Source organism: Orcinus orca, chromosome 11 (assembly GCF_937001465.1).
Source record: "Orcinus orca chromosome 11, mOrcOrc1.1, whole genome shotgun sequence".
In the NCBI taxonomy this organism is placed as follows: Eukaryota; Metazoa; Chordata; class Mammalia; order Artiodactyla; family Delphinidae; genus Orcinus; species Orcinus orca.
Genome location: NC_064569.1, coordinates 11,587,178 through 11,610,226, shown reverse-complemented (window position 1 = coordinate 11,610,226; position 23,049 = coordinate 11,587,178). Strand labels below are relative to the sequence as shown.

At 42.8% G+C, this 23,049-nt stretch overlaps 1 protein-coding gene across 7 annotated transcripts in view; it reads left to right on the top strand.

Annotated features, from left to right (window-relative positions):
- Nucleotides 1-23,049, top strand: part of GUCY2C (guanylate cyclase 2C) — a 144,136-nt gene that overhangs the window by 70,008 nt on the left and 51,079 nt on the right. For all 7 annotated transcript variants that reach the window (XM_049693872.1, XM_033408152.2, XM_033408149.2 and 4 more), the window contains 10 exons: nucleotides 803-908; nucleotides 4,108-4,170; nucleotides 4,783-4,854; nucleotides 5,314-5,418; nucleotides 9,287-9,373; nucleotides 10,721-10,853; nucleotides 12,891-13,028; nucleotides 13,831-13,919; nucleotides 16,565-16,656; nucleotides 19,531-19,689. In XM_049693872.1, coding sequence (XP_049549829.1) covers nucleotides 803-908; nucleotides 4,108-4,170; nucleotides 4,783-4,854; nucleotides 5,314-5,418; nucleotides 9,287-9,373; nucleotides 10,721-10,853; nucleotides 12,891-13,028; nucleotides 13,831-13,919; nucleotides 16,565-16,656; nucleotides 19,531-19,689 — 1,044 coding nt within the window. The remainder of the gene's footprint in view (nucleotides 1-802; nucleotides 909-4,107; nucleotides 4,171-4,782; nucleotides 4,855-5,313; nucleotides 5,419-9,286; nucleotides 9,374-10,720; nucleotides 10,854-12,890; nucleotides 13,029-13,830; nucleotides 13,920-16,564; nucleotides 16,657-19,530; nucleotides 19,690-23,049) is intronic.

The following is a 23,049-nucleotide window of genomic DNA, read 5'->3' as shown; positions in this document are numbered from 1 at the left end:
GGAAACGGGAATTTTCACAGTGAGAGGGCAAATTGGTGCAATCGCTTTGGGAAACAATTTGGCAATGTCTGTAAAGTTGTGAGTGTGCATTCCTATAACCCAAGAATGCTGCTTTGTCTATACTATCTGGGGGAAACAATCACAAATTCTTGACATTTTGAATGTTGGGTTACATGTTGTTACATTTTTCTCTGTGCTTTTCTATTTTCTTAATGGATTTTTTAAAAGGCACGTATGCTGAAGAGGAACTGGCTTATTTGGGAATCTGATGTATCCTCTGTTTTCGCCTCACGCTTTCTGTGACATCAGTTGAAATTTTTTTTTTTTTTTTTTTTTTGCTGTATGCGGACCTCTCACTGTTGTGGCCTCTCCCGTTGCGGAGCGCAGGCTCAGCGGCCATGGCTCACGGGCCCAGCCACTCCGCGGCATGTGGGATCTTCCCGGACTGGGACACGAACCCGTGTCCCCTGCATCGGCAGGCGGACTCTCAACCACTGCACCACCAGGGAAGCCCAGTTCAAATTTTTTATTATAATAAAGGGTTGCCTTAGTGAAGGATCTGAGAAAGTGAAATGAAAAAGAAAAAAAAAGAAAGAGTACAGAAGACCATCAGAAATCCTTACAGGTCCACAAAAGGGCAGCACTCACCAGTTTGGAGAACATGGAGTCACACCATTGGGCCAGCTGTACTCACCGCGTATCCACCTGAGGGCATCATAGCTCTAGATTTCTCCTAGTGTTCAGAAACCGAATGGCATGAATACTAATAAAAACCTATTGGCTGATTCTATTCCTTTCACAGAAAATATAAGAGAGACTATGCACTTCGACAGAAAAAGTGGTTCCACATTCCTCCCGAAAATATCTTTCCCCTGGAGTCCAATGAGACCAACCATGTTAGCCTAAAGGTAAGGTTTCCCTTACCTGGTGAATGCAAGGGCTGGTGCAACTTGCCAGGGATTTGACAAGACTTTGGTACGTGGTATGAAATGTTCCAGGCCAGGATCATTTGTTTCAGAATCCAAGACTTAGATGTTTTCTAACTCTCAGCTTCCTGTCTTTCCCTTGGCTCTTCATTGCACTAAATGTCAGCTACTTGAACCAATGAACACTTCGGTGGAGGCTGAGCTATGGTGTGTTACTCATTCTTTGCATCTGACCCAGAAGAGAAATGCACAGAGTGAGAATTTTTTATGGAAGGGATACGGAAATGGGTAGAGCATTTGAGCTCCTCTAAACCTCGGGGAGCTACTCTGCTTATACTGAGGACGTGTGACTTACTTGCTCGTTGCTGACAAGAGAGGTCTCTGCTGATATTTGCCCACATTCTCCCTCAGCCAGGAAATCTCAGCAGCAGCCCCGTGATAACTGCTCCCATCCGCTGAGGTTGATGCGGGGCCTAAGTGGTCTTACCTGCTCCCCACAGGGACCTCATGAGATGAACTTTACCATCATAATTTTGCCGATGAGGAAATTGAAGGGCAAAGGGTTGAGAAGCAGGGCAGGGTCACCCACAGCTAGGGAGTCAGAATGCTACAAATGGTAACGGCTAACATTTCCTGAGCACTTGTTATGTGCCAGAGGCATTGACGCGTTTCATCGTTCCCGAGCACTTTGAGGCAACAGGGCTAGAAATTCAGGAGCGTGGCCGCAGCGTGAACCCAGTCTGTGTAACCGTGAAGACCACGATCCTAACATTCACCATACACCACAGCCTTATCAGAGGTTTTATACCGAATACTAAGAGGAGATGGAGTTCCAGAACCTCCACGTGAAGGAGTGAGCAGGGTCCCTCAGAGCAGGGCCAAGCCAACAGGATCGTGTAACCTGGGGTGCCTCCCTGCCTAGAATCAGCAAAAGTAAAATTGCTTCATGGGTCAGGTTTGTGCTTGGAGCCTCTCCGCCAGCTCCTGGCATTCCACCCCAAGTCCTGCACACTGCACTCTGGTGCCTCAGGTCCCCTCACGGCTGTGCAAGGACTGGGTCTTCCCATCCTCCAGAAGTGCGCCACGCTCGAAAGTGATGCTCCTCTTACATCCTGAACCACAAAAATAAAGGTGCTGTTGGCAAAGGCCAGGGACTGGCCCGGCAGTCCAGTGGTTAGGACTCCGAGCTTCCACTGCAAGGGGCACGGGCTCGAACCTTGGTCAGGGAACTAAGATCCCGCATGCTGTGCAGTGTGGCCAGAAAGTTAACCAACTAACTCACCAAATAAATATTTCTAAAATTTAAAAAAAAGACCAATCTGTCTCAGGCAAGTGTCAGGATGAAATCGATCTTGTGGTCATTCACAGTAAAATGTAAACAATCGTCAGATTATTGGATTTTCAAAGAGAAAATTTATTGACCTGAATGACTTACCGGCAGTACCCTGGGAAGAGGAGAAGAGACCTTTAGAAGGAGTGAGTGGTCCCCTGCCTCTGGTGTGACACGAGGATGGGCTCCCACGTGGTTCACCTCTGCCACGTCCAGCCACGGCTCCACTCCTCACAAGCCCCCCCCCCACTGCCTCAAAACCCCAATATTGCACTTTGTTCTTTGGGGTTAGGCCTAAAACATTGTGTCTCTGCACGTTTTCTTAAAATATAAATACTCGTAGGCGTATACCCCATCTACCCCTTGTCAGGCATGACATAATTTTTATGAGTTAATTCATCAGTTGGCTAAGGAATAGATCTTGGGGACAGTAACCAAGAAGGAAGAAGGTTAGAAGTGATTCAGAGCATTGGGGAGTCGCTGTCACTCTGAGGTGCAGCCCAGCTAGGGAGCCGGCGGCTGGGAATTGGTCTTCCGTCAGCAAAGTCAGCAAGAGGGGAAAATGCCCCACAACCAGACAGGCGGTGGTTCGAGCTCTGGATAAGGAAGCAAGACTAAGGGGCGAGATGATGAAGAAAGCATCCCGGGGTAGAAGAGAGAGAGGGTCAGAAAACCAAGGCAGCCAGAGGGAGAGAAGTCAGCAAAGCCCCAGGGGAGAGCAACAGACAGAAGAAAATGGTAAAGATGCAGAGGACTCATTTGAGGATAAAACGCCTGTGCTTGCAAGAAAATGTCACAAAGTTTGTCTCGGTTGATTCCCAGGTATCCCTGAGTTAGGATTGCCCAGATAAGGAAGGGACTGAGGCTCAAATGGTTTAAAGGACGTATCGAGGCCTGAGAGGGTGAAAAGAATACTAGACAAGAAGTCATGCTTGGGTTCCATGTGTTCTTAGGCCACGTGTGGTATCATGCAGCCCTTTTGTACCTCATGTATAAAATGAGAAACAGGAGAAGGGGAGACAAGTGGCATTTATTAGTCTGCAGTGTGCTGGGCATCATGCTTGGAACTGGGTATGACTTATTTCACTCACATTTTCAAAATGTCCCTGTGAGGTAAGTTTTAACAAATATAATACACAGGTTTTTATGAGAATCAAGTGGAAAGATGCAATAGCTCTCAATCTTTTTTCTGCCTTTAGACTGGCAGACCAAGAGCCATGCTAGCCTGCAGGTGCGTGCGTGTGTGTGTGCGTGTGTGTGTGTGTGTGTGTGCGTGTGTTACGTTTCGTTCCATATTTAACTTTTTAAAACATTAATTACCAAATACAAACATCTTGGAATGGCATAGAAAATCCATATTACAAGCTTCTTTTGACAAATCAGATGATCCGGCAACTCCAGGCTGAACCCAGAGCTGATGCGGCTGCCTTCTGAAGCCCCAGCACAGCGTCCTCACTTGCGTTGCTACTTGGGCATTTAGGCATGAGTTTGCAACTCAGATGCACAGCGTGCTCCCCTAAGAGCGTCTGTCTGGAGCTACAGGCAATGGCTCCCAATAGATGGGAGAGAAGGAAGCAAAGGAAATCGCTGGCTGAAATAAGCCACAGGAGGAAGGGAGGGAAACCCAGGGTTAAGCTGGCGGACACTTGGAAGGAAGATACCCTTGGAGGGAGAGCATGAGAATGATAGGGAACACAAGTCAATTATGACAGTTTTTCTGAGCCCGCCCAGAGTGCTGTGAGCAACTACAACAGATACAGCCCACCCGCAGAGCTCTCAGCCTTCACTGGCAGGGGGTGGGGGGAGAGTAGATATGGAGCTTCTGGAATAATTGGCCTTTCCTTATGCCAGATCGATGACGACAAGAGACGTGATACAATCCAGAGACTACGACAGTGCAAGTACGACAAAAAGGTGACTCTAGTCTCCTCTGCTCTTCTGAACCCTCAATCAGGGGTATGTGCTGGGCCTTCTGACTCATCGTCGCCCCAGCTCTGATGTTGCCAGTGCGATGGCCGGGGTGCCCGGGCTGACCCCAAGGGCTGTTCCTGGAACCTTTCAAGGGGTGGGCAGGGCTCTGCTTCAATGGTTACAACACTCACAAGTCATGAGTATATTGAAGGAAAAATAGAATTTTTGAGAGGGAGAGAGTGAAGGAAGGAAAAGGAAAAATTAAAGAGATTCAGAGCAGTCTAGGCAACCCTGTATATATTTCAGCTCATTGCAGTGGGAATATGACAATCCCATGGGGGGGTTTGTATCTTCTTTCCCTCCCTCCCTCCCTCCCTCCCTCCCTCCCTCCCTTCCTTCCTTCCTTCCTTTTCATTTAGTCATTTTTAAGAAACATTCCTATCTGAGCCTACCATATCCCAGGCACTAGTTACCAAGGATATAAACAGCAATAAAAGTGTTACCACTCTCGAGAGCTTACAGTGTTGTGGAAAGATAGACGCGTGAGCAAATTATTATAACATGCATATGAGTGGTCATGCTACATTATCTCCTTAATTCAATGGGTCTTTGCAGCGAGTAATTCTAAAGGATCTCAAGCACAACGATGGCAATTTCACCGAGAAACAGAAGATAGAATTGAACAAGGTATGCGTCCCTTCCTTAAAACCTTTAAGTGAGAAATAGCTTCACCCCGTTCTCCCCAAGCATTGAGGTCCCTGGTGGAGCAAGGTGTTGTTGGGGATGCTGACAGAGAAGCCCTCAGACCAAGAAATGGGTGACCATACTCGCTGAAAATTGTACCAAAATATGTTGAAGAGTGATGTTTGGTGGTGTGAAACATGTTGGCATGTCCTAGAAGGTGGTCCTGATGTGATTTGAGAGTACTCAAAGGTTTGTATTCAAGTCCCCTTGCCGACAAAAGAAAGGCTGTGGGGTAAGATGTAATTCCAGCTGCAGTAGGAAATGAACTGACACTTCGTTGTATCAAGAGCAATACATCTTCCCAGAGATCTGAGACACGGCACGTTTTATTAACATATTAGTTTTTACTCAGGCGCTCCTTTCTGGCTGACTTGCTTTGTAAATAAACATGTTATATCTTAGTTGCTGCAGATTGACTATTACAACCTAACCAAGTTCTATGGCACGGTGAAGCTTGATTCCATGATCTTTGGGGTGATCGAGTACTGCGAGAGAGGATCCCTCCGGGTAAGGAACCAGGATCGTTTCCAATTCCCTACTAGCCAACCATATGCAAAAAAGAATATTTAGTAGCGATTGTAAAGGCTCACTCAGTGAAATAATATCAGAGAGTTATCAGGAAAAGTGTATGGGCCCCTATGCTTGTCAAACTAGATCCCTCAGATCTTGTCAATCATCCATATTATATCTTTATAAGAAAACTAGCAAAAAAATATTCAGGAGTGTAGACTTGAGAAAACAAAGAACAGATGTGGAATAGCGATTGCCTCTTGATTCATTTTATTTCACTGGCATACTTGCTTTTGTATTAAAAGGAAACTGGATGGTCATTACGATAGCAAGGAGGCTTGTTCATAAGTCCTAGTTCTGCTGTCTAAATCCTACCATTGTCTCCCTTGGGAAGGATTGAGGATGACCCAGGAGTTGCCAGATGGGGTCAGGCATTCTGGCTGAACAAGTCCAAAGCAGAAAAAGAAAGACAGGACTGAGGCAAGTTCTTGGGAAGAACCAACTATCGAGCTAAGAATATCAAATCATTGGCTAGCTCAGAAGGGCAGGCACACACAGAAGCATTCACACAAAAAACAAAGTCAGGTGTCAAGGAAAAGGGGAGGGGCAGGAAGGAAACCAGCGCAGTTGCTTCAAAGAGCATCAAAATATTTGCTGCTCACCTTGAGCACTTTCTAGGCATATGTTACAAGAGCTTTCAGCCTTTTAAATACCTTTGGGTAGGGTGACCGTATAATTTCATTCTCAGGATCCTTTGAGAATGAAAGGGGGTACCAAAATAATTATGTGTTGACAGCAGACATAAACTGCAACTGGCCCCAAGCAAACCAGGAATTGTGGTCACCCTACCTATGGGCTCCTTTCCGACCTCGTATCTCTTAAAAACCTCAATGTTTTCCCCAGCAAAGCCAGAATACTAATATTGGGGGCAGCAGCTTCAAAGAGGTCCAAACATTCATAATTCAATAAAATTTTAAGATAATAAAAAGTGCTGAACTAATAACTTAAATATTTTTGTTCAATAAGCTTCAATTAAAAAAAAAAAAAAAGAACACAAGAGGGAGTTGCCTGACAATCCAGTGGTTAGGACTCCACAATTCCACCGCAGGCAGCACGAGTTGGATCCTGAACTAGGATCCTGCATGCCGCACGCAGCGTGGCCAAAAAAGAAGAAAAAAAAAAAGTAGCTTTAAAAATGCATGTATGGCATAAACTCAAATCTGTCTTCAAAGGAAACAATTATATCCCTAAATGCTATTCTCTCTTAAAAAAATAATCTATTCAATGCAAAATTTAGAAGAATAACTATGGCCTAAGGGCAGGAAACCTTCACAATTCAATTACTATAAAACTGGTAAATTTTTAAAGTGCATTCATGAGTTGTTTATTTTTAACAAAACTACAAAACATACAAGCTTCTCATACTTCTAATTAAGTCTCTAAAACAAACATAAAAATACACAAAAGTGAAAATTAAAAAAAATAAAGCTATGAAAAAGATGCTTTCAATTATGAAAGAATGTCATGACTATTAAGTTTAAAAAATCTTTAAAAAAAGGAAAAAGTTCAGAAACAATATAATCATGAAAACTTGACTCAAAGTAAAAACTTACGGAAGTCAGTAACAATAGAAGAAATTAACACTCCCATTACAAAGAAAACCAGACTCAGCTTAATTTTTCTAAACTTCAATGAATAATTCTCAACATCTATGTAAATACTGTTCTAAAATAAAACAAGAAACATGAACATCCTCTAAATTCATTTAACATTCCACAAGGCTAGCATAAAGTTGATACTTAAATGTGATTAAAGACTAATTACATTTATGAATGTAAATGAAAAATTATAGATAAAGTACTGGTAACTAAGCCAGTTGTATATGGAAAGTGTAATACAACTAGATACGGTTAATTCTACAAATGGAAAAAATATTACTCTAATGCATCATATCAAAAGGTCTTTGGAGAAAGACCATATGATCATTTTAATTGATGCTGAAAGTGATCGTTTAAATTGCTGCTGATATAATAAAATAAACACATTTCTAATAATAACAATTTCAGGTCTTTCAAAATTCAGTGTTTTCCATACAAAGGCTAGACCATATCTGATTCATTTGATTTCAGTGCAACAGAAATTTCCAATTAACAGAGCCTGGTCAAAGGGTTTCACACCGTCTTTTAATCCCTAAAATGCCCGGCCAACATTTAAATATCATATATGTAGTGTTTTTGGCTCTCTGCCTTATGGTGGGAAACTTCAATTACCTGAGTGGTCCTGGGCCCCCCATCTGGCATTGCTGACTCATGCTGGGAGCAGACCACACAAGCTTCTACAGGAAACTTATCCACTCCTTTGTATTGTGAACCTCAAAGCAAAGGCTGTGCCTTTGCAAACTACATTCCCCTCCCTGATGTAATCCTTTTAGGCTTCAACCCATGGCAAATCCCATCAAAAAACTACTTTTATGGGGAAACAAATGAGAAAGTCTCTCCCTAGACAGAGTAAAAACAATATACTTCCCATCTTATAAATATACAGCAACCGGGACTTCCCTGGTGGCACAGTGGTTAAGAATCCGCCTGCCAATGCAGGGGACACGGGTTCGATCCCTGGTCCGGGACGATTGCACATGCCGCGGAGCAACTAAGCCCGTGCGCCACAACTACTGAGCCTGCGCTCTAGAGCCCGCAAGCCACAACCACTGAGCCCGCGCGCCACAACTACCGAAGCCCGTGCGCCCAGAGCCTGCGCACCGCAGCAAGAGAAGCCACCGCAATGAGAAGCGCGCGCACCACGATGAAGAGTTCGCCGCAACTAGAGAGAGCCCGCACGCGGCAATGAAGACCCAACGCAGCCCAAAAATTAATTAATTAAAAAAATATATACAGCAACCTTGGCTAACCTTGTTTAGGAACAGTTGATTCATTCATGCAATAAACATTTATCGAACATCTGTTCTGTGCCAGACACTTACTAGATGTTGCAGATACACCAGTAAGTGAAGATTATCACAGAATTGACATTTTCGTAAGGAGAAGAGATAGTAAATAAAAACGTAAAAAATGTCAGTGCTCAAGGAAAGAGTTACTTAGGGTCTGTCTGCTCAGAACTCCTCTCCCTTAACTTGGCCTGCTATCCACAGCCCCTTATCTGAAATGACTGATGGCTTTGGACCCTCTGTTGGAAACTATTCATACAGTACCTGAGTTAAAACTGAGCTTTTTCCCCAAACAAGAAACTATTGTTAGGTTCTCAGTTAGGGTGCTGTTTAGAGTTTTACTGTGAAGAATAGTTTTCAGCTTAGTTAAAACCCTGTATCTTGATAGAACCATCATCACGTTAATACTGTGAGTTCAAAATTCTAGATCCTACAGTTCCCGTGAAAGTCCAAGCTCTCTGTCTTAACGACAGAGGACTTAGAAAACAGAAGAAACACTTAGAGGTATTAAGCCAATGGATACAGTTGATCATGTAAGTGAAAACATAGCCTAATGAAGGAATTTCCTAATAGCAATTCCTTGTTGAAAAACACTAGGGTAATTTTGCTGAGACAGAGCCTGCGTCTCAGCCCACCACGCCACTCTCCTGGCAGGTGCCTGCTCATTCCTTTACTCCTGGTGGAAGAATCGGTATATTGGATCTATGGTCATCTCCTGCTCATCTCCTTGGGATAAGAACCACCTAATGTTTCTTAAATCAGAGAGAAAAGAAACACATGTTCAGGAAAACCAGGACAATGGAGTTCCAGCTTGTTCCTGAGCCCAAGGCCTCATGATCAGAAAGTCATTATTTGCCTGTAAGAGTCTTTCCACAATAGCCTCCTTCAGCCAACTCATCTTCTTCTTTTTCTCCTGCTCAGGAAGTTTTAAATGACACAATTTCCTATCCTGATGGTACATTCATGGATTGGGAGTTTAAGATCTCTGTCTTGTATGACATTGCTAAGGTAAGAGACCCACAAACACAAAAGACATTTATGAAAGTTAAATCTGGGAAAACAGATCTAGCAAGCTATTGCATTGGTCTCTTCATCTGTAAAATGATAATAAAAATAGTACCTATGTCATAGGGTTGTCGTGAGGATTTTATGAAACAATGCATGTGCTCCGAATAAGACCTGACAAGCAGGTATTCAATATATGTTGGCCATTATTATTTTTATTATTAAATTCTTTCTACACTGGGCTTGGGGCACACATTTTCACAGATTTGCTGGAAGTAAAAAAATCACGTAAGGTCTCAGAGAAGATGACTGAATCCTCATCTTCATAAGAGAAAATATTAAGGGCAGGCATTCATCTTGCATGAGGCAATGATAAATCTGGACATGTATATTTCCCAGATGTGCTATGAAAAGGAAGTGTATACCAGTAACTAGGGCCCCATTCAAGAATGAAGAAAAGCGAGTCCCGAGAGTAAGCTATGTGATACAGTCTTAAATCACTTGAAAGTCACATAGGATCAGAGTCAGTTGGAAAAAATGTGACACAATACCTTATTTGGTACATTTCATCCCTGGGATCAAGGCCGAACACCAGTTTCTGCAATACCACCTCTGGCCACCAGGGGGAAGCACATCAGCTCAAAAAGGGCTTCCTCTTTCAAAACAGAATGAAACATTCTATTTCAAAATAGAATGAAACCGTTTAGACTTTAGGAAATAATCTAGCCTCACCCCTCCCTTCAGGAAGGCAAGGCCTTATTCATATTTTTTCATTGAGGTAGCAGAGGACTAGAGACATACTCAAAGTCACAGAATAAGTGGTAAGCAGAAACGCTTTAAAAAAAATAGGATCAGGGGCTTCCCTGGTGGCGCAGTGGTTGAGAGTCCGCCAGCCGATGCAGGGGACGCGGGTTCGTGCCCCGGTCTGGGAAGATCCCACATGCCGCGGAGCGGCTGGGCCCGTGAGCCATGCCCGCTGAGCCTGCGCGTCCGGAGCCTGTGCTCCGCAACGGGAGGGGCCACAACAGTGAGAGGCCCGCGTACCGCAAAAAAAAAAAAAAAAAATAGGATCAGTCTTTGCTTCATATTATATACAACCACTAAACAGAGTCTTTAGACAATTGCCTTTTATTGTGTCACCTAAATAGACTCCAAAACTAGATACAGTGCTTAGGCAAATATTGGGGTTTTAACATTTTGAAAGTTAAACAATGGAATTAAATTTAAAATTTGATGGTGATTCTATCTGTATGCCAAAATAATTTCAAAACGTCATTTCTTTCCTTAAAATAATGGAGCTGCTGAAAAGTGTCATATCTCTTTGTTTTCCTGTTATCTGAAAAACTACAGGGGATGTCATATCTGCACTCCAGTAAGACAGAAGTCCACGGTCGTCTGAAATCCACCAACTGCGTGGTAGATAGTAGAATGGTGGTGAAGATAACTGATTTTGGCTGCAATTCCATTTTACCTCCAAGAAAAGGTCTGTCATGAGCGAAATTTTTACTAGTTTCCCACTTAAAAAATTTTTTTTTCTCACAAGTCCATTTAAGGTGCTCAGGAAATGGTGATACCGATCAGAAAATAAACACTTGGAGTTGTAAGAGGCATCAGCTGGGTCATTCTCCAGCACTACCCCCTTCTCAGGGTTAAGTGCATGCTTGTCCAGTTGAACAAATCTCCTCTGTGGATTTCCTTCATCTGTGTGTCCTTGATATCAGGGAGAAATCATAAAGAAGTTATTGGCTTGTGGAAGCAGGACTGCGTGAAAAAATACAGAAGTTCGAGCAGTAAGAGATCTTAGAAATCGTCTGATCGAACCCTCTTCATTTGTAGAAGACAGAATTGAAGCTCAGAGAGGTTAAGAGGTTTGCCCAAGAAGATAGAGTACAAGGCTGAGGACCCGTTTCCCAATTCTAGACTTCATTCATTTATCTGTGATAATGATAAGAAATGATGATGATAAGAAAAAAGTCTTATCAGTAAAACATATTCATACTTATCCCTTTCAGGATTGTGATGAGGGTCAAAAAAGTAACACACAAAAAAGTGACTTGTAAAGTATAAAGGGCTTTTCATGTTGAACATTCACCTGTTCTTTACTAGAATTCTGGGTTAAACAGCCTCAGAAGGCTAGGACTCATATATGCCTCAAAATACTACTGGATCCAAAAACTAAATTCTACCTCTAATTCTACTTTGGAATCCTCTAGTTTTCCCTTAATGGAGGAAAAATTAGAGTTCTGCCCCCCACTTCTTCAGTCATGTCAAGGATGCTAGGACATTGGACTCAATCTAGTAAGTGCTTGTTGAGGACCTACTGTGTGCCAAGCAGTGCTCATCATGGAGTGAGCAAATCTCTTTCATGAAATGACTCACCTTCATGAAATGACTCACCCTGACACAGCATCAGATGAACTGCAGGCCAAATCCTATCCTTCTGGTCATCATCCAGTTATACCTACCTATCTGTGGGGTCGGTTATCGGAAATTTTAGCATAAGTAGATTTAGTTCCCTTCCCACAAGTTTAACCATTAGGATCAGTCGTTCATGGATCACAAGCCACATGAATTCACAAGACACAAATTCAAAAAGGCAGTGAACAGTTGGATGGAAAACTAAATGAGGAAAGTGTGCTTCATCTTAAGCATATCACCGCACTGAAAACACATGAATCTGTAGGTTTATTTAATTGAAAATGCTGAAGGTAGAAATCGCAAAAAGTCTGCAAGGAGCTAGGTGATCCTGGAAAACCTCCAAGGGATGTTGGAGGATAATTAATTGTACGCCCTCATTATTATACATAAGATATGTAATAGCGGTCCAAAACCCAAGTGTCTATAGGAGCCAAACACAGGACACAGGAGTGCTTCACTCGTGTGAAGTAGACTTGATGGAAAGCACTAGGAATAGCAGGCACACTAGTAAAACGTGAGTAAAGTGTGTGCATTCTTTTTTTAAATAATACTGCGAGCACCAAAGAAAACACATCTGTGGATAATAGCTGACTTCATGACTGCCGGTATGTCACACCCAGAAAATATCAGTGATGGTCTCTTTGTTCAAATGTTCTGTCTTTATTTTCTTTTAGGAAACATCAATATATGTATTTATAATGTTTTATATTACATAAAATATGTAAATATATAGTTTTAAAATATTTATAGAGGCTTTCATAGGTTTTTGCCATATGTTCCGTGAGCTATTAAATCCTCAGCCTCTTACATTCTACTGCCTTCACCCCACAAATATTTACTGAGCGCTTCCTATACCCCAGGTTCTGGTCTAGGTAGACCTTGAGGGTTTTCAGAACTGTGATCCAGGCAGTTTTAGGGAAGGTGTTGCCATATGTCCTCACCCAAATCCTGGCATTACCTAGTCAGCTTGGAAGGCAAGTGTGTATTCTGCCCCATCACCAGCATCAGTATGGTAGAGGGACTTAAAAATAAAAGCAAGTTGGGGACCTCTGGGCTGCTCACCCCCCGCCTCAACCTTGCGATCTCAATGCTGAACGCACAGACCTGTGGACTGCCCCGGAGCACCTGCGCCAAGCCAGCATCTCGCAGAAAGGAGACGTTTACAGCTATGGGATCATCGCCCAGGAGATCATCCTGCGGAGAGAAACCTTCTACACGCTCAGCTGTCGGGACCAGAAGGGTGAGAGTCTGACCCTTCGGGGGCCTTCCCTGGGACCCAGCAGGAATTCTAGGCTGACTGAGACCCCGAGGTTTCTGTGACCACATCTCAGTCCCTTACCTGCGAAAACAATGTCGCATCTACCCTCCACACTCCACGGGGTAGTTGGAGGAATTCAGTGACAGTATGAATGTTAGAGGGCTCTGAAAAGCACAGGACAATATACCACTGCCAGCTGCCACTACCGCCAGCAATTTTGTGAGATAGAGAATCTCGCCTTACCATTTCTTGCTTTCCTTCTGATTCCAGTAAGAGACGTGTGTCTGCTTCACACCTGAACTAGATCACTCTAGCGGGACAACACATATTTCAGTTCTTACTAAGAGCAGATCTATGGTTTTGTCACATGTCCTCTCAGGGAGGAAACGTCTCCTTCCGTTCATCCAGTCCTCGCTTTACTGAACACTTATTATGTGCCAGCTCTTACCTGTCTGGGGGATGGAGGTGGCTAAGGGATGTAGGGAGGACAGGCTAGGGTCTTGGTCAGAGGAAGCCTCCCTAAGACAGCGGTCTCTGAGTTAAGTTTTAAAGGGTTAGTAGCCTTAACTTAAGGTAATCTGGGTGTAAGGGGGCATGAGACCCCTTCGCCTGGTGGATCGTCCATTCATTCATATCTGTCTGTCAAGTGCTGGCCTGGGCTCTGCCACGCTCCCACTGGGTACCCACCCAGGCACGGTGAACCAGTTCAGAGTCTGGAGGCTGCTGCTAAAATTCCTTCACGCTGCATTCTTTCTTGTAATTTGAATTCTTCCTTCCCCACCAGAGAAGATTTTCAGAGTGGAGTATTCCGACGGAGTGAAACCCTTCCGCCCTGATCTGTTCCTGGAAACAGCAGAGGAAAAAGAGCTGGAAGTGAGTATATCTCCCTGCGTGGAGTTTTCCGGGGCCTCTGCAAGAGGACCACAGACTGGGTGGATGAACACAACAGGAATGTATACGCTTACAGTTCTGGAGGCCAGGAGTGTGAAATGAGTTGCCAGGAGGTCATGCTTCTTCCAGAGGTTCTAGGGGAGAATCCATTCCTTGCTCCTTCCAGGAGCTTCTGGTGGCTACTGACATTCCTTGGCTTGTGGCCACAATGCTCTAATCTCTGCTTCCAGGCCACATTCTCCTCTTCTGTCTGTCTAATCTCCCTCTACTTCCCTCCTATATAAGGATACATGTGATTACAATCAGGCCCATCAAGATAATCCAGATTATCTCCCCATGCAAGACCCTTCACTTAATCACATCTGCAAAGACCCTTTTTCCAAATAAGGTAACTGGTTCCAGGGGTTGGGACACACCCTTGAGAGCCGCTATCAGCCTACCATACTCCCAACTCAGGAAGGAACTCAAGTACACATTACATTCTCGATTTTTAGGAGCTAAAAGAGCAAGATTCCATGTGATACCCATATTAAGCTTATAAATACTACCTCCTGGTTAAAAAATAAATACGCCAACATCTAGAAACAATAGAGAAATGTACTTTCACTCTTTCTATCCTTCCTCTGAAGAAAATGGAGATTTCCTCTGTATCTGCTTAATTTTTTTGTAATCCCTCACAGAGGCTTTTAAGGCCTGTGGGAAAAAAAATTCTAATTTTTTTTTTAGAATTTTATCTGAGCTTTTATAATCCAGAAGATGGTAAGTAAATGTTTAAAAAATATTTATGGTCGGGGGGCTTCCCTGGTGGCGCAGTGGTTGAGAGTCTGCCTGCCGATGCAGGGGACACGGGTTCGTGCCCCGGTCCGGGAAGATCCCACATGCCGTGGAGCGGCTGTGCCCGTGAGCCATGGCCGCTGAGCCTGCGCGTCCGGAGCCTGTTCTCTGTAACGGGAGAGGCCACAGCAGTGAGAGGCCCACGTACCACCAAAAATATATATATATATATATTTATGGTCGTTAAAAAATTTTTTAAAACTTTTGTTCCTTGCAGGATAAAGATAAAAATATTTTGCTTTAATTTGCAAGCAACCTGCCAGATGCGGTTATGGCCAGACTCTGCTGGGCGTGAATGGGCCATTTTTACTTCTCTCTCTCTTTTGCAGCATTAAAGGCAGGTTGTACCCAGGGTTATGAGCTACATCTGCTTCTATCCTTGCTTCTCCTCATGCCTTCCTTTCCTCCTGCTTTTCTGGATCCTGGGATTCCTCCCCACACATCAGCATCTCTCTTCTCAAACCCTCCTTTCTAGCCTGAGTGTATCCACATGTCGTTTACAACCTCTTTCACCAGAGCATCCTCCTCATCAGTTCACTCGTGTGGCTGGATGTTTCTGGAATTGGATATGAGGAATTCGACTGCATTATCTAGTAGCTGGTTCCAACAGAATACAGGCCCAAAACTCCAAGACTTGGCAATGCCTGAAGAGCATCTGCTGTTTCACGGGCGGTGCCGTATCAGCCCATTTGTCAGTGCTTCTTCTGTCCCTTCTTTGCTAAGGCATAAGCCAGCAGATCGTTTTCCCAGGCAGGAGCATCACCTAGTGGTGAGTACAGGCAACCACGGTTCCATACCGTGGTCCTGTCCCTCCCCAGGGACTCTTGTTAAGGCAAAAGAACGCAGGTAGGGACTGTATCTAGTACCATTTGTGATCCTGTTTGGGGTCAGAGTGAAGAACAAATTTTATTATTTAAAACAAATGGTTTTCACCATGCTTTTTGATCCCACAAAAGCTGCAAACAAGTGGTATCAAACGAAAGATGGTTTCACAGGCTTCCTCACGTCTCCCTCTCCCTCCGTACCTCCCCTTCCTCGCTTCTCTTCACCGCAGCTGGGCATTGCATCACCTGGGGAACTTAAAAATGTATAGATTAGTGTCCTTTGGCCATGCAACATCTGGGACATACTTATGCTAAAGAAACTATTCGTTGTTTATCTGAAATTCAAGTTTAACTGGGTGTCCTGTATTTCTATTTGCTATATCTGAGAACCCGAACAAGGCCCCTTCCCAAACCAGTTAATTCAGAATCTCCCAAAATCATAAGAAGTTTTGTGAACGCTCCCCAGGCGATTCCACGTCAGGCATGGTTGAAAACTAACATCATAGAGCCTCACTCATTTCGAGTCACTTGCCTCGTACTCACAGAGCCCAGCTGTTTATTGCCATCCCCTGCACAAAGCCTGCAAACGTCTGTCCGTGAAGCATTTTGTCTCTCCCATCAACCCCACCTGGTCTAAATCAGTATCTCCGTTTTCCTTAGTTTAGGATCGAAGGGAAGGGTTGATGGTCTATCACAGGATACTGAATAAAGTTCCCTGTGCTGTACACTAGGACCTTGTAGTTTATCCATTCTAAATGTAATTGTTTGCATCTACTAACGCTACACTCCCAGTCCATCCCACTCCCTCCCCCCTCCCCTTGGCAACCACAAGTCTGATCTCTATGTCTATGAGTCTGTTTCTGTTTTGTAGATAGGTTCATTTGTGCCGTATTTTAGATTTAGTGATATCATATGGTATTTGTCTTTCTCCTTCCAACTTACTTCACTTCCACCTCTTCTTTCTTCCAGGTCTATCTGCTTGTCAAAAACTGCTGGGAGGAAGATCCAGAAAAGAGGCCAGACTTCAAGAAAATCGAGAATACACTGGCCAAGATATTTGGGTAGGGCTGAAATTTTTACTTTTCCCTCTAATTTCAGATTTTTCTAATAATAGCTGACATTCTGTGGCAGCTAAGTATGAGAATGTCTTTTCTAATGAAAGATCACAGACTACAATACCTGTCTCCAAAAAATTAAAATGGTATGGAGATGAACAGACCGTTTTCTTGGGGGAATAATCACTTGAAACGTTAAGTACTGTACTCAAGGGCAAAACTTGCCTGATTCGAAAATAAATTCTGACTGATCTGTTAAAAATATAGTTCCCTGACCCTTCTGCAGGTAATTAGGATTTAGAAGTCTAGTACAAATCTGCACAAAACCCTGGATAATTCTGAAGGTCAAAAAGTTTCTTACAGGGCTTCCCTGGTGGCGCAGTGGTTGAGAGTCCGCCTGCCGATGCAGGGGACACAGGTTCGTGCCCCGGTCCGGGAAGATCCCACATGCCGCAGAGCAGCTAGGCCTGTGAGCCATGGCCTCTGAGCCTGCGCGTCCAGAGCCTGTGCTCCGCAACGGGAGAGGCCACAACAGTGAGAAGCCGCGTACCGCAAAAAAAAAAAGTTTCTTACAGTTTTAAAATCTTAAGATCAGCAACTTCGGCCTTAAGCACTTGAGCCATGAATCGGATTATAATTCAGGATCAAAAAAAGTAACATACGCCTCATTACAAATAGCTCAATTTCGTCTCTTTTTATGGCTGAGTAATATTCCATTGTATATATGTGCCACATCTTCTTTATCCATTCATCCGATGATGGACACTTAGGTTGTTTGTAGTGAGGTGGATAGACCTAGAGTCTGTCATACAGAGTGAAGTAAGTCAGAAAGAGAGAGACAAATACCGTATGCTAACACATATATATGGAATTTAAGAAAAAAAAAATGTCATGAAAAACCTAGGGGTGGAACAGGAATAAAGACACAGACCTACTAGGAAAAAAAAAGTAACATACGGTTATCCAGTAAGACTGAACTTTAGATTTCCCATGTTTTCGGTTAGGGTGCAGGGTGAGAAAAATAGCTCTGAGGTAAGAGTTAGGAGATCTAGTTTCTAGGCTAGGATCTAATAATAGCTAGTTGTGGGACATTGGGCAAAACACCCGAACTGGGTATCAATTTTGTTGCTGGTAAAATTGGAATGAAAAAGATGATTTCTGCAGTTCCTTCCAGCTCTTTCTGTAGTTCTCATCAAGTCAAAGACACGGATACTTAGTGAAGCTAATTTAATAAAGTCCAGGACCGAGGTGGGGTAGAGTGAAGACAATGAAAGTGTGACCATTGATTGTTTGATCTAAACCGTCATATGTGGAAAAGGAGCAGGAAATAATAAATGATTTATTATTTTCATTCCTTCCCAGACCTGTTACTAAGAGCAGATGAGATTGTATGTGTGACAGATGAAATGTAAGCTCGTGAAGATAAAACTAGGCCCCTGATATTTAGCCTTTAATACGGTGGTTCTCAACTTGGCCGCACACTGAAATCACCTGGGGAGATTTTTAAACTACTGATGCCAGAATCCTACCCTAGAGAGTCTGGTGTAATTGATCTGGGTGCAGGCTGGCATCAGGAGTTTAAATAAGCTCCTCAAGTGATTAAAATACACAGCCAAGGTTGAGGAAACTGTTTTAATTGAATCAATTCATCATGAAATAAGATAATCCATCCCTTACACCTGCTCCCTCACTCTTTCTACCCAGCTAGACTCCATAATGGTTTCCGGTAAGAATCTCCTAGGGACCTTGTTAAATATTTCTCTTAATCCCAAACCTAGCAGTTTCCAGTCATATAGGTCTGTGATAGGACTCAGAAAAGTACTCAATTTTTAACAAACATCCCGCCCCACACCAAGGGGATTATGATGTAGTCCATCTTTTTGAGTACAGAAATGGCAACTTGTAATTGTTGTTGTGATAATGAAATGGTATGATCTATTCATCCCTTCACAACAGCTGTGTGGGACTCAGTGTGCCTCCTGACTGGGCTCTGCACCTAGGCGTGTCACAGGGTCACGAGAAGCTGCCATCTCATCTAAGTTGTCTTGATCTAACAAAATACTGCAGAGTTAGGGCTTTTGCTCTAGGACCCTGACTCTGTCTGAGGAGATACTATATAAGGCGCAGCTTTACTTTTCTTGGTCCTTTTCTTATATTCCCCTTTATTGCAAGTTGCTCCTTATTAAAATTTTAGAAAATATGAATAAGCAAACAAGAAAGTAAAAACATCACCTAGTTTTTAATAGATGGCCACCAGTTTTCAAAAATTAAAAATGGGACGATAATTTTTGCTGTTTTATAAACTGGCTGTTTTCACTTAATAATATAGAGGTAGCATCTTTGTGTGTACCACGATTCTAATTTGTGTTTAATGATACATTCATATTCCATCGTTTCATATTTCAATCACTTTTTGTTACACATTTAGGTTAGTTTTAAATGTTTGCTTGTGAAGAATACTGTGGCTTTCTTTGTAGTTAACTTTCAGCACATGCATGATTGTTTCCTTCGGATAATTCTTAGAAGTAGGGTTGATGGGCCGATCGGCACGAGCATTCTTAAAGCTTATGACACATTTTACCAGATTTCCCTCCAGAAAGGCTGTAATGTATATTTTTCTTCCGTCTTACCTACATTGATTACCATTGTGCTCACATTTGTTTTTCCTTTTTTAAAATGTTATTTCTAAAAAAAAAAAAAAAAAAAATGTTATTTCTATTTCTTTGATCCTTCCTCAGGTTAAAAATTTTTGCTACATTTGTTGGTCATTTTTATCCTTTCTTAGTTTAATTACCTGTCTATGATATTTGCCCATTGTTTTAATGGATGTTCATGTTTTCTTGATAATATGGAGACCTCTTCATCTATCACTACCTACAGCCTTTTCCATGACCAAAAAAATGAAACTTACATGGATACCTTGATCCGACGTCTGCAGCTGTATTCCCGAAACCTGGAACATCTGGTGGAAGAAAGGACACAGCTGTACAAGGCAGAGAGGGACAGGGCTGACAGGCTTAATTTCATGTTGCTCCCAAGGTAAGGAAGTCCTCCCGCGGACGTGATCTTCCAGACTCCGCAGACATGCTCAGCCCTTAAGGCTGAAAGCCAAAGCGTATTTGTCTAGCATTGGTTTTCTCTGTATTTATACAGGATTGGTCCCTTTCGCATATTCTTCAACAGATTGTTGTGTTTAAAAATGCACGTATCCCCACTTTTACAGGCACTGCTCTAGATACACTTAAACAATTTAATATGTACAGAACATGTATTTATTCTGGATGCTAGTAAATAAATAAGAATCATACTGTATTAGGGGTTGTGACAACATTATTGAATTTTTTATGTATATAAAGCCATATGTTTTAGAGTGGTTTCTATCAGTCTTATTTTACACTTCTATGACACTGTGAACTAAAGAAGAAGAATTTTTAAAAATCAAAGGTGAAGAAAGAGACCAAAAAATTTGTCTGTTTCAATAATAAGCTATAGGTAGAATCTCTAAACCTTCAGAAGTAAAGTGCTCACCTTCAGACTGAGTTGGAGTGTATTAAAATAAATTATGCTATTTCCCACCAAACATTTTAATTTAGTGCTGATTTAAATATAACATGTTGTTACTTAGTGCATTTTAGTCAAGTTTATATTGCACAATAAAATATGAGAAAATATATATTTTTTAAAAATTCATGTATCTTGCTAAGCCTTGCCCTGGTTTGCACTGTCTGAATAGCTAGAAGAAAGAGGCTGTTTTCCAGTGGCTGTGTGGTACCATGGAAGGAGCATGGACGGTAGAGTTAAGGTGACCTGGGTTCCAGCACCTCTTGGCCACTTCTGCTAAGTCTGAGACCTTAGGCCAGTCACTGTCTCTCCCCAGTCCAAAAATGGAAATTAAAGTTTTCCTACAGAATCTGTGAGCTTTAAGGCATTTTCAGGCACTAAGTGTTAGTTTCTTTGCTTTCTTCTGTCTGCCTCAAAGTAGAGGCCAAATTACAAGAAGTGGGAGCATCTTTAGTGGAGAAGGTATGGTCCCACTCTCCCCAGGTGTCTCATCACACAGGTGTCTACGGGCTGACCTCTATTTTGTGAAACAATATTACAACCATGACAGAAGAGAAAGAAATTAAGGTTGAAATCCCAGTTTAACGTTTTATAAGTGTTGGTCCTCAGGTAATAACTAAGAAATGTTAAGATAAGCAAGAAATTAAAATGTGAACAGCTGGGAAATAGGTTGGACCAAGGGGCCCACAACTGTCACAAGTGAGAGGTAATGTTCTCTGCTCAATGAATGATAAACTGTCCTCTTAGATTAAGGATAAGCGAGGCAGTGTCGCATTGGGTGAAATCATGGAAACTGAGGTCAGCTAGGCCTGACTTCAAATCATGGTTCCACCACCTACTTGTGATCTGCAGCCTTGGACAAGTTACCTAAACACTGCAAGCCTGTTTCCCGTCATAGGCTGGCTCAAAGAATCCTCTAAAATAATGTGCACAATATAAGGTACTTAGCACAGTGTCTGTAACGTCCATGGTTGTTATTACTATGCATAGTAGTTACGACTTTTATATATTACTTGCATTAATTATTATTTTATTTTGAACCCATGCTCATTGAGCATATCAGCTCTACATTAATAAAGGAATGATTTTGAGCTCGTATGAGTTGTTTTCTAAATAAAGAAATAGTTTCTCTTCTACAAGCCTGAATGAGGAGGTAGGAGTTACACACATGCCCTGTTCAACCATCTGGCCCTGAAGAAAGCCTAATGCCAGAACCCTCAGCCTGGCATTGGTACCCTGGGCATAGGCTGGAGCCCTTATTATTCACTTTAGAGATGGAGTTTCTGTTAGTGCTCTGCGAATGTTCTTTATGTAATGCATCAGTCCTTGCCTGGCCTTTCATGCTGAGTTGTGACAAAAACAACATCCTGATGATTTAGCTGCCTTCCCAGCTTTTTATCACTGATGGTTTTAACCAGTAATGACACTCACGATTTGAAACAGCTGGCTCAGCACCGTGGATTTTTTTCCTACCCTTGGTTCAGTGTGCCATGTTGACCACTAGACGGGAGATGTTCCCGTTGGATCACCAAAGATTGTAGAGCAAGGGCTGCAATACACAGTGACTGCAGGGCAAGTCACTTTGATCATTTATATACGAGTTCTTTATATTTGCAAAAGAAAACTAAAATATACATGCATGATACCTAGAAGAATCCAAAATAAATATTACAGCAAAATTGTGCATAAGTTGCAGGTAGGAGCCAGACACTTATTTCCCAGCACTCCTGGGGGTTTTGAAACAGGTTAAAATAGAAGTTTTTTCTACCTATGGAAAAAACTACGTACCTGTGGGAAGCACTTCTAAGACACCTACTCTGTATACTGTGTCAGCAAAAACCTGTTATCAAAGTTCACCAGGTTAACTCATAGCCCTTCCTTCATTGATCCACCAACATTAGTTTCTCTCTCAGGTAATATACTATTTTCTAAGCTCATATGACTTTTCAGCTATAAGCAGTAAAATGAAGGGCAAAGATGGCGAAATATCCAATCTTATCATTAGTCTATGTAGCCTCCAAATAATCTGCACCCTTCTACGGGGCAGGTAAAGAACCACCGCCCCAGACGTGCCCCTGCGAATCTGACCAGCCACACAGCGGGGACGGTTTTCAAGTTCCCAGATTTCATCATCGTACCAACTGAAAGGACCTCCCTTGATGCTCTGAAGGTTTTCTAAATGAGTTTTGGGAATGCTGGTGGTTGATTGGCTGTCTGTTTTCCAGGAAAGTGCCAGACCTTCTTCCTTTACTGCAGCCAGCACACCTCCAAATCTTCCCCATCACCCTGAGGATCCGAGGCCCGGGTTGTGCAGGAATGTGATGCAATTACAAGGCTGAAGGCTGGGAGTTACTGAGTTCCAGCACTGGCTCTGCCCTCAGTGGCTCTGGGACCTTGTGCAAGTCATACTTTTTATTTGGTTGGGTTTTTTTGGCTGCACCGTGCAGCTTGTGGGATCTCGGTTCCCCGACCAGGGATTGAACCCAGGTTCTGGACAGTGAAAGCATGGAGTCCTAACCACTGGGCCGCCAGGGAACTCCCCATACTTTCTTTTTAAGCCTCAGCTTTCTCATCTGGAAAAGTAAGGGATTTTATGACCTTTGCAGGCGGTCCATACTCTGGTCCTTTACCAATTGATCCCAAAGGCAGACAGGGAACACGCAGCCTCATGTCAGCACCCCTCCACCCCATTTACTCAATGAAAAGGCAACTTGGCACATGAAGGAAGCGTGGCATCTCTTCTTGTGGTTCTTCTCTCTTAATTCTGAGCCTAATATACTGCCCTTTATGTCTGTTCAACAGAGATAGTCTAAGTTGCTTCTATTCGACTTGTGCAGT